At 41.3% G+C, this 12,300-nt stretch overlaps 1 protein-coding gene across 2 annotated transcripts in view; it reads right to left on the bottom strand.

The window, feature by feature from the left end:
• Positions 1 to 1,574: 1,574 nt before the first annotated feature.
• Positions 1,575 to 12,300, bottom strand: part of LOC134660153 (BCL2/adenovirus E1B 19 kDa protein-interacting protein 3) — a 52,006-nt gene continuing 41,280 nt past the window's right edge. Inside the window, exons 2-7 of one of the 2 annotated variants that reach the window (XM_063515878.1) lie at positions 10,818 to 10,950; positions 5,774 to 5,855; positions 5,242 to 5,300; positions 3,893 to 3,995; positions 3,509 to 3,612; positions 1,575 to 1,686 (exon numbers count right to left, since the gene is read on the bottom strand). In XM_063515878.1, coding sequence (XP_063371948.1) covers positions 1,632 to 1,686; positions 3,509 to 3,612; positions 3,893 to 3,995; positions 5,242 to 5,300; positions 5,774 to 5,855; positions 10,818 to 10,950 — 536 coding nt within the window. In that variant the 3' untranslated portion in view covers positions 1,575 to 1,631. The remainder of the gene's footprint in view (positions 1,687 to 3,508; positions 3,613 to 3,892; positions 3,996 to 5,241; positions 5,301 to 5,773; positions 5,856 to 10,817; positions 10,951 to 12,300) is intronic. The other variant, XM_063515877.1, reaches the window with a different exon arrangement.

The raw sequence follows: 12,300 nt of genomic DNA on the forward strand, positions 1-12,300 counted from the left end.
CTACTTGACAATAGATGTAGCACCGACCGGAAAGTCTTATCTCAACAGCATAAGACTTTCCGGTCGGTGCTACATCTATTGTCAAGTAGCAGTACTGATAGTTCCGCTACTCGATGCTAGATGCTAATAGTCTTTTTGGTACTAAAACTGATGTATGGAGTGAGCACTCTATGTATTTTTTTCTCTATGGTTATACAGCTGCCATCATATATCGGAGCGGCCAGGCTGCTCACAAATATCTGAACACGCCTCTATTGTCAAGGCGTTAGAGTGCATGTGATATTTTTGAGCACCTTGGCCGCTCCGATATATCTGATGGCGACATTTAATTTTCTACCATATTTCAAGAATAGTCCGAATTACAAGCATAATATTGGCCGGCGTTATAAATATAGACTTTATTTTGTTAATATTAAGGTAGAAATTCAAATGAATTATTTAAAACCACTATTGGGTCATTTTATTAACCATACACTACAACTTCTTTTTTTTTAAATTTTACATTTTTTCTACTCAAATTCACGAATTATTTCGATCCTAATAGAGGGAAAGTTGTACCTACCAATATTTTTATTTCCATTAATAATATTTCCATTTCCAATAATATAGAAAATATGGGACACTTTTTTTCTCCTATTAGGATGGAAAGAGCTCGTGATTTTGAGTAGAAATAACATTAAAAATTCCAAATGTGAAAAAAAATTTAGTGTAGAATGTGGTACAACTATAAATAAAATGTCCTATTAAAATCAATTACTTATAGGGTGACTGTTATAATTATTGGCTCTTTCATAATAATTGGCCACTCAACACAGTGCCTAATTTGGCAGTGGCTTTTTTTGCATGCGCCATTTCCTTATGTACCGAGTCATCGGTTAAGCTAAATTTTATTTTTTAGTTTTATATAATATTTACCCTAACTTTAAGTTTAGTAATAATGATACTAGCCCCGATGGACTTTACGTCTGAAATAAATGCTTTTTTTTTAATACAAGGCAGGAAGAATCAAGCCAATATGTCTTATTGTTAAGAGTAGCCAATTACTGTGGAGGGTCCTATAACTGTAGCATTCACCCTACACGGTATTTTCAACCGAATGTATACAGGCTGTAAAGTTTTTACAGGATTCTATTACTGATTGTGGAAGGGGTCCCTTTGTTTCCCTTAAAGTTTTAAATCATAATGTATTGCTTGTCATATTATCATTAGTCATAAAACTGAAACCGTTAACTTTTCAGGATTTTCGTTAGGTTATCCTATAGATAGGTTAGGTTAGTTTTTTTATGGCAATCCTGAAAAGTGACGCGTTTCTGAACCAAATAAATTATGATAATAAAATGCGGGCAAACAATCCTCATCTTCCTCGCGTTGTCCCGGAATGTTGCCACGGCTTGGCAACTAATCCCAGTAATTGGCGTGGGCACTAGTTTTTACGAAAGCGACTGGCATCTGACCTTCCAACTCAGAGGGTAAACTAGGCCCAGAGGGTAAACTAGGCAAACAATACATTATGACTTAAAACTTTTTGGGAAATAATAGAGACCACAGACACAATGAGACTCAATAGAGACATACAGGGTGATGGGTGATGGTATACAGGGTGTGCATCCGCCTCGGAGCGTCAGTCTTGTCTAATTCAGCACGATCAGTCTGGGGGGCAGCATGCCGCGTTTGCTCAGCCAAACACTGGAACACACAAACATACAAGTTATATATTAAACTAGCGACCCGCCCCGGCTTCGCACGGGTTAACAAATTATACATAAACCTTCCTCTTGGTCACTCTATCTTTAAAAATAAATCGCATTAAAATCCGTTGCGTGATTTTAAAGATCTAAGACAGACAGCGGGAAGCGACTTTGTTTTATACTATGTAGTGATTCATGTATGTTTGTTGATTGATTTACGTACACGATTAACAGTTTTTTTTTATGAAAATCAATGCAATGCGATAGGCCTTCATGAGGCATGAGAAACAATAAATGATGTGTCATATGTTACCACAGACAAGACATCCTCCAGACTGAGCATAGTAGCGCTACCCCCTCTGCCACAAATATTCGATAGTTTTACTCCATCTTCGAGTCAAAGTGTCTTTGTGTGACGTCCGTGTCATTGAACGGACCAATCACGGCACGGGACTCGCTCACCTCGTCCCCCGCACCCCAGTATTTTTGGCAGCATCGGTTCCATGAAATAATTGCTCTAAACTCCGTCTAGAGGATTCCTAGTCTATGTATGTTACAGAATAGGGCGCATTCTAGGGTTCTTTTGATTTGTTCCCGCCGAATGGGTGCATTCATAATTTCATATGAATGATATCCATTTGTCCCCTCCTCGTGTATGGCGGCGGTCACTTGGGCGGGGACAACATATACAAAAACAAATATAAATTCAAAAACATGATATCCGGGGTCCCGAGCACGCACATCCATCACAGTGCGAGTGAGAGAAGAACCCGAACCTACGGGGCCTTAACGGCTCGTAGGCAATGAATATGACATCGTAAGATTGTGAACCCGTTAGTTTATAATCTAACGTAGGTTAGATTATAAATATTATAATCTCCCTACCGTCAGTTTATAATGTAACTAGCGAGATTATAATATGACGAGTGTTTACAATTTTACGGTGACAAATATATTTAGTTACCAGGTTAGGTTGGTGACCAGGACAGCAGCGATGGCGTCGCGGCTGAACAGGCCAGTGCTTCCTATACGAGGTGTACTGTGTTGTGTGTATGTGTCTACCAGTTGCTGTACGAGTGTGTGGTGGGGGGGGGGGGGGGGAGGTTAGTATGTAGAGGGCCGGTGTGTACTGTGTTGTATAAGTGATGGAGCTAGTTACCCGATGCCGGCGCCCAGCAGCAGCGACACGAGGTTGGTGACCAGGACAGCAGCGATGGCGTCGCGGCTGAACAGGCCAGTGCTTCCTATACGAGGTGTACTGTGTTGTGTGTATGTGGCTACCAGTTGGTGTACGAGTGTGTGGTGGGACGGGTGGGGGGGGGGAGGTTATGTAGAGGGCCGGTGTGTACTGTGTTGTATAAGTGATGGAGCTAGTTACCCGATGCCGGCGCCCAGCAGCAGCGACACGAGGTTGGTGACCAGGACAGCAGCGATGGCGTCGCGGCTGAACAGGCCAGTGCTTCCTATACGAGGTGTACTGTGTTGTGTGTATGTGGCTACCAGTTGGTGTACGAGTGTGTGGTGGGACGGGTGGGGGGGGGGAGGTTATGTAGAGGGCCGGTGTGTACTGTGTTGTATAAGTGATGGAGCTAGTTACCCGATGCCGGCGCCCAGCAGCAGCGACACGAGGTTGGTGACCAGGACAGCAGCGATGGCGCCGCGGCTGAACAGGCCAGTGCTTCCTATACGAGGTGTACTGTGTTGTGTGTATGTGGCTACCAGTTGCTGTACGAGTGTGTGGTGGGAGAGGTGGGGGGGGGGGAGGTTAGTATGTAGAGGGCCGGTGTGTACTGTGTTGTATAAGTGATGGAGCTAGTTACCCGATGCCGGCGCCCAGCAGCAGCGACACGAGGTTGGTGACCAGGACAGCAGCGATGGCGCCGCGGCTGAACAGGCAGGTGCGCCGCACAGACAGGCAGTGGCTCTGCAAATATACACTTTTTATAGCAAACGCTTAGTTTTTTTGCAATCTATTGGCAAGGTGCGAAGTCGATGGAGGGGGAAGTGGCGCTGATCGTCACAAACACAGGTAATCTTATGGAATGTCCGACATTAGTAGCAAGCAGCCGCTTGAACTAATTTTACTCCATAAGATTTAACGTAAGTCCGAGAAACCGCCGACACAGGGTGCTTGAACCACCAGCCTGCATCACATCCACGCTACTCATGTGTATGTTAGTCTTCCTGTGGGTGATTATGCGTACCTGTTGGTTGGAGGGGACGCACAGTTGTTGCTCTAGCACCTCTATGGAGGACGTGGCTGAGGGAGGCCCGCGCGCCGACACAGGGTGCTTGAACCGCCAGTCCCTGAAAAACAAGGTCATCATTTGAAAATGGTGAAATGTCATTTTTTAGGGTTCCGTACCCAAAGGGTAAAAACGGGACCCTATTACTAAGACTTCGCTGTCCGTCCGTCCGTCCGTCCGTCCGTCCGTCTGTCACCGTGATAGCTAGACAGTTGAAATTTTCACAGATGATGTATTTCTGTTGCCGCTATAACAACAAATACTAAAAACAGAATAAATTTAAGATTTAAGTGGGGCTCCCATACAACAAACGTGATTTTTGACCGAAGTTAAGCAACGTGGGCGGGGTCAGTACTTGGATGGGTGACCGTTTTTTTGCTTGTTTTACTCTATTTTTTTGTTGATGGTGCGGATCCCTCCGTGCGCTAGTCCGACTGGCACTTGGCCGGTTTTTCTAGACGTAATTTCGTGCCGCCCAATGTACGTTGTCTCTCTTTTAATTGAATTATCCAGTTTTATAAAAACGACTAGCGACCCGCCCCGGCTTCGCACGGGTTAATAAATTATACATAAACCTTCCTATTGAATCACTCTATCTACTAATAAAAACCGCATCGAAATGCGTTGCGTAGTTTTAAAGATCTAAGCATACATAGGGACAGGCAGACAGCTGGAAGCGACTTTGTTTTATACTATGTAGTGAAGTAGCATTTCTTTTGCCACAAAGTTTTTGAACAAGTGAATTTCAACCCAATACCGCGGCGGGCGGCACGAGTTTAATACGGGTTCTGTACTAGAAAACTTTACGTTTTACTGGAAAATTTTGTTAATAAATATCAATAAGGAACAGAATTCGATCCTTTGATTATGGCAAATAGAATACATATTACATATAGCTGGTCAACCAAATCTTGTCAGTAAAAAAGGCGCGAAATTCAAATTTTCTATGGGACGATATCCCTTCGCGCCTACATTTTTCAAATTTGCCGCCTTTTTCTACTGTCAAGATCTGGTTGACCAAGTATATCTATTTTTACACAGACTTTTTTTAATCTTTGGCCATATTGTGCAATAAGATTAGGTAGTCCATACTGGAAAACATTTGTTAGTGTGCCAACTCCAAAATTTACCAATCTATTTAATACAGTCTTGATATACTCAATTGTTCTTTTCTTTTGTATCTTTTTACTGAGGTGTGCCAATAAAGAGTATTCTATCTATCTATCTATAAATGAAATAACTGATGAAAGTAGAAATACCTTATCAGGTCTAAGAAGAAAATTTTAATATATACATAGTTTACTTACTTTGGAGGCATCTGGTCGGGCCGACTGCTCCACTCCCATACCCAGTCGTTGGACTCATCCTGAAACGTACACATCGGTTGATTACTACCTAGGTATAGTGTAAAGAAATATGCACTAGAGTTGCGCCTTAGTATGGTATATCGGGATCAAAGTTGAGTACTTAGTCATATGCCTTATGGCGGTTAAAGCTATGTGAATACAGATTAGTTATACACTCATTTAGTAGGGTCTGTGCATTGACTGATCCCAATAAGGCCTAGTTTCCCCTCTGGGTTGGAAGGTCACGCTTTCGCAAAAACTAGTGGCTACACCAATTCAAGGGATAAACAGTTTTGAATGATTCACGGTTAGTTTCACTAGACGTATATCTAGTCTTATATTTCTTCTTGGGATTAGTTGTCAAGGGGACCCCAGGCTCCCATGAGCCGTGGCAAAATACGAGGATAACACGAGGAAGAAGTAGGGTTTTTGCATTACGCGTATGACGTAGACTTAAAGCTGCTAATAGTAAGGCTGGTAATTGTAAGCTCACCCTCCAGCAGTTGATGTAGACTCCTTTGAGCTCGTCTTCAGTGGAGGGTTCCAGGTTGGGACTGTTCGGGGGCGACTTCGGGCTGAAACAGACATTACTTCGTTAATACTGACAATTATATGTAACTAGCGAACCGCCCCAGCCACAGAATAAGTAATAGTATTATCATACAGAACGGGCACGCACCGCCCCGCCCCGACTCGCATTACCTCGCCCCGCGACATGAATCTGGCGGACTTCTGGCGTGCTCTCAGTACAGCGACTTACCCTACATACACAACGACGCGTGTACAGACGTGCCGTGCACACATATAAACGCAAATGATTTTTGCCAGCTTCGCACGGGTTAACAAATTATACATAAACCTTCCTCTTGAAACACTGTATCTAATTAAAAAAAAACCGCATCAAAATCCGTTGCGTAGTTTTAAAGATCTAAGCATATATACAGACAGACAGACAGCGGGAAGCGACTTTATTTTATACTATGTAGTGATATTAAAATGGGACCGTGATATTTGTTTTCTTTTTACGAGCTTTTATTTATAATTATTACGAATCTAACTGCCGTCATACATGTAATCGAAGTTACGCTCACATTTTAAAACGACATTCTGAAATAACATGAAATTTTACACATCTCTGAAGACAGTGTAGGAATGAGTGTCGAAAGAAAAGTACATTTGGCGAATAAAGCTCGTATAAAAACAATAAAATATCGACGAAAAACTTATTTTTGTTAAATGTTATTTCGTATCAGGTTCACAAGCACTAAAATAAGTATAATAGGTATTTATTTATATGTAGATTTTTTATCAAGATATCGCATTGCACGCGTCGCGGTCGGTAGCGTTTGAAAGGTCTCTTTGTACACTTTGTAACATAATATGCGTATTTACGAACTGACCAATAGTAGTGCTTATAACTTTGTAATACGGTCTACGAATAGTGAGTTTTTAGCCACAACTATATATGTAGATGTGTATGTCGTATTGTGTTTCAATATCTGTAGCCTCCGCGTCACAAGGACGGAATCCTTCATCAGTACGGATATGATGGTCGTTCTTGTCTACGTGACAGCGTGATAAAACGGTGTCCGTCACTTTCTTTCCCACGGTGTTAAACAGTGACAGTTATTTTATCACGTGGATAAAGATGGATAAAGCTATCCATAATAGGCTGGCAGGAATATACGTGAAGTGCGTATGCATATTTCTCCTTTGATTTATTTTTCACATCACCTATTCGAAAAAGGCTTTGCTTCCCTGCTAGGAGGGATCAAGGTGGCACTTTTATTCCCTTTTTTGGACTTTTCTGTTCTAGGACACTTTTTTTGCATAATGAAAATGATTGCCTCATAGGCGATGTGCGAAACAGGATGCACACTTGAATACCTCTACGCTCGGGATTCTCTTTTAGAATCCCTCACCCTTGTGACACGTTTATAAACTTGCTGACAAGGAACGAAAAAAATCCGCGTATACAATTTCCCCGACAAAAACACCAAGGCACCATCACTTTCAAGCGTTATAAGAATCACATTAATCACACTAACCTAAAAGCTGTTCATTTGAAACTCAACCGTCAGTCTGCGTAGTATAGTTCAATTTGAAATAGAAATGAAAATAGACTTAAATCCTTTTAGATTATTAAACGATTATAGACCATGGCGCGTGATTTTAAGGTTGTATTTCGAATAGACGTGTAGTTACAAAAGACGTTTCAGATATAAGCTAGCAGACGCCAGTGAACGCGGTTTTAGACTTTTACGCGTGGTTTTATGGCTGAATTTCGAATAGACAATTCGTTACTTAAGTCGTTTTAGAAGCGTGTAGTCGTAGTACGCGGATTTCTCTTTATTTACAAACACGCCACCGCCTCCGCCGTCTGGTCTCCTGGTACTCGGGACCGGTTCAGCGGGTCTGGCATTCGTGAGATGTTTTGGTGTGGCTACATTCTTTGTATATTGAAAAAGGTTCCGATCGGAGGAATGTGTCGAAATGATTCGCTGTTTCGTTGTCCATTTTAATCGTAATTTAGAAAATAGCATTAGTTGTTATGATAATATTTTGTTATCAATGCTGGACATTTGGCGCCACCTCTTAATTCATTTGTAGTTCATTAAAATGTTGTACATATTTGAGTAATCTATGTCAATTTGAGTAATCAGCGTATAGAAGTTTTTGAAAGCTGTCCGCGATCAAGTTGGAGCACCGATCTGATCAAAATCGCATCCTTGGTGGAATCATTGCATTTGGAGATTCTTGGCAGTTTTATGCCCAGCACTGGGCGTGGGGGCCATCGGCTCTTATGATACCCTAATCTTAATGCCACAGAATGTAAACTAGGCAACAAGCATTTTTGTTGGTTTAAGTTACCTAGGAATTTATCGTATGATGTTGCTCAAATCATTTAATTTCATGATAGCCTAGTACCGGCTAGCTAAATGGACCAGTCGGTCTGGTCTCGTCTTGTCTCGTCTGTTATGTACTCTGCAGTCTCTGCACATTCTCGCAATATGTATCTAGTTCCATAGAAATAAGAAACAAAATTGTAACAACTCGAATACGCATAGAAGATTAAACACACACAGAAGATAGATTGACTAAAAATAACCCAACTAGGTAGTTATTAAACTATATCTACTTAATTACTTATGTAAAATATACATAGGTATGTATTACTATTATTTATATATATTATGTCTGAAAGGCGAATTATTATCTTGAAAATTCGATATGAACCAATGTCAGTGAAAAAGGCAATGGCCTTTTATCACAACCATGCCTTGGTATTGTGAATGTCGAAATTATCTTTCACAAAATGATGTTTTTTTTATAACTATAACTAGTAAATGTCAGTGGAAGATAAATATTGAAAAGCGTTCATTTGTTTATGATCTGTGATGCTGCACAGCCAGCATTTTATGAAATAATTTGTGATTTACCCAAATTATATAGCAGTTTGTTTAATCGTCCTGCCTTGAAACCCTCGCAACGCTCAAGATGTCACTAATCGAGCCACTCGCTACGCTTGTGCGAAAATAACATTTTTGTAAGCATTTGACGTTTAGTCTCACACGCTATTTTTAATGTTAACGTACTGTTCATATCAAAACACTTCAGCTTCCAACAGATAGGCAGTTTACCCCCGTTCTCATATCGTTGCAGTAATTAAAATTGCATAACAGTGCAGTGCAGCAAACGCGTGCACTAATGGGGCTTCGGGTAATTAGCGTGCTAGCAACAGAGAACAGCCTAAACAGTGGTGTAGTGTGGGTTTAGAGTAGGTACGTTTTTAGTGTTCCGTACAAAACTTTGTTCACGGAACACTTATGGGGATCACTTCGGTCTTGCAAATCAGTTAAATTTAATGCCTTTTTTATGACCTGTGGCATAGAGAAAAAAATACATACATTGCTCACTCCATACATCAGTTTTAGTACCAAAAATACTATTAGCATCTAGCATCGAGTAGCGGAACTATCGGTACTGCTACTTGACAATAGATGTAGCACCGACCGGAAAGTCTTATACTGTTAAGATACTGAAATTAATAGTCTAACTGATGTATGGAGTGAGCACTCTTGTCTTACTATATTTCTCTGTGCCTGTGGGTAAGATTACTATTTAAATGTTTTTGTTATATTGGAGGGATAAGGACTCGATATTTTTAGGAAGGTAAGCCTTGTGGCATGTGGGTTCTCCCTATTATCCCTAATCAGTCTAAAGGGTTTAGAATAAATTTAAAAGTGGAAAAATTACTGTCTTGGGTGAGACTTGAACTCACGGCCTCTGGATCGATACTCCAGCGCTCTGCCATCTGAGGATTTGATAGCTGTTGGTCCAAATTGTGATTCGTCCATTGCGTGGTTCGTCAAGTATCCTTAACGCCGTTCGTCCATATCGCGATTCGTCCAAGTCGCCATTCGTCTAAATCTTAGTTCGTCAACTACGTGGTTTGTCAAGTAGGTATCCTTAATGCGGTATATCCATATAGCGATTCGCCCCCATGTTTTCAACTCGTTCACATTCCCAATTCGTTCATATTAGAGCTCACAATACACGTGTTACACGTTGACACGGGTACCCGTGTTCTTAAGCCCGCGGTACTATGAACCCGAACTATACGAACCCGCACGGATCCATCAGAAACATTTACACGGGTATCAGTGTACACGGGTACACGAAGAAACCGATCTTAACTACCCGCGGGTTTGAACCGTTCTTCAAGTGTAGCGAAGATTAGTACCTAACAAAAATATTATATATATAATAACAACAATATAGTGCGTGTGACTATGTTACGTTTATACAAATAATGAAAGATATACCTATGGCATAGATATACAATTGCACAGTAATCAAATTAAATGAGTACTATTTATTTTAAGTCCCCCTCCCCCAAGGGTTTGCAGGGTTCCCGGGTCGTCATACTAATAAGGGCGTAAAACGCTGCGCTCTAGGTGCCCTCATAGTCTATAGAACTTAAATACCAAATCTAAAAAAAGCCCAGTAGTTACCAGTGGTAAAAGGTGGGGAAAAAAATCCCAGTAGTTACCACTGGTAACAACTTGGTAGTAACACTGGTAACTAGTAGGAATAACCCATACAGTCGAGGACACAAATAATTATGTTATTGGGAATGACTTGGGAATATAGCTATGGTTTTCTCATGACATTTAGAGATGACTAGCGTGCTGGACGAAAAGCGTGTTGGACGAAAATTGTGTTGGACGAAAAGCGTGAAGACGAAAAGCGTGAAGACGAAAAGCGTGCTGGACGAAAAGCGTGCTGAAACCCATTTGGACGAATCGCATGTTGGACCAACAGCTATCAAATCCATAGCCACCAAGACCTCATCCATAGCCAGCTAATCTTTCCACCATATTATGGGTCAATGGGACCGTAGCGACATCTACCGTACCCGTTCTGTCCCCTTGGCTACATTTCTTTGACGCTGATAGCCCTGGTGTCAAACGGAGGAGTCTCCCTAATCAGTAATGAACCCTTTCTGTCCGTCACAGCCTCCCCTCTCCCCTTACCTTCCTTTGACGCTGGAAGCCCTGGAGTGCCTCACGGAGGAGTCCCTGCTCTCCCTCTGAGCCTCCCTTAGCAGTCTTATGTACTCGTTCTCGGCGGCCAGACCACCGCCGCTGTTCAGCTCCACCCATGATTCTGGAAAGATATAGAATACGTCTTTATATGCACTTTAAGCCTAACAATATCTGGGAGACCGAGATATACTCGGAAAACATAAAAACTCAAAAATGCGCGTTTCCCCAGAGATAAGACCTAGCTAGATGGACTTTTCGGCCTCGAAAACTCCTATATAGGTGCTGTTCATAAATTACGTCATCTATTTTTGACGATTTTTGATGAATTTCGGTCTTCAAGTCTCGAGACATAAACACTCTCGCAGTCGCTAGGCGTGGGCACAGACTACATATATACAGACGCTGCTATCCCATACATTCAAATGTGACCGCCTAAAAGCGCATCATTACCAGATGGCGTCACTGAAAATGCACTGTTGCCTATCATGGATACAAGATGGCGCTGTGTCACATCCAAATCATAGAATTCCTAACGACATCTATACGTCTTCATTGAAAGTTAGTAGACATATGTCGTTGCCAACGATTAGAAGTAATCAACAGATGTCGCTTTATAGCGTATTGAATAAATCATGAATCTAGTTTAAAACTGGATCAAGCATGAGGGGTGGAAGGAAATGACCGAACAGGATATTCTTATGTATCTTTCAGTATGAGTAAAGAGAGTTCGGGCACTTAAGGAGTACAGGGAGGGAAGGGAGAGGCAGGGTACAGAGAAATAGCGTAGCCAAACGGTATAACCATAAAGTAATTTCGGAAAACGATACTGTGGTGATGATAATATTTATATATTATAAGAATGCTACATAAGTCTTGCCGAAACTATTTAAACCGGCTGAAAATAAATACCTGTCATAATAATTTTGCGCATGCTACCATTGGTGCATGGCAAAAGGATTAGACATTACTACTGGCGTAAGTCCGTCTATATGCCACCATGCCACTGGTACTTGAGCGTTTCTTTATATTTTTTTAATCCAATTGCTCAAAAAGTTTAGTTTACAGTACATATGGGGCTACTTTTCCGCACTAGTGCGTAAAATAGCACTTTTCGTGCGTATGTTGAAACTTTAAAGTGCCATATGTACTGTAAAACGTTGTTCGATACACGTGCGAATAGGTAATTCGCAACTCGTGTCGATTTAAAACACTCCCTTCGGTCGTGTTTTAATTTATCGCCACTCGTTTCGGATTTCCTTTTTTTCGCACTTGTATCGAAAATAACTATTTTGTAGCTGCAAATCGTGCGTAAAGTTTGATTTTTTTACACTAGTGCTAAAAAGTAATCTGATTGATACATTTTAAATAAATGAGTATTATGCGAGACCCGCTTATAAATGACCCACCTGAACAACGCGCGATTGGGCATAAAGGAGTATTATTCGAGACCCAATAGTATTACTTGAACAAC

Source organism: Cydia amplana, chromosome 26 (genome assembly GCF_948474715.1).
Source record: "Cydia amplana chromosome 26, ilCydAmpl1.1, whole genome shotgun sequence".
Taxonomy (NCBI): domain Eukaryota; kingdom Metazoa; phylum Arthropoda; class Insecta; order Lepidoptera; family Tortricidae; genus Cydia; species Cydia amplana.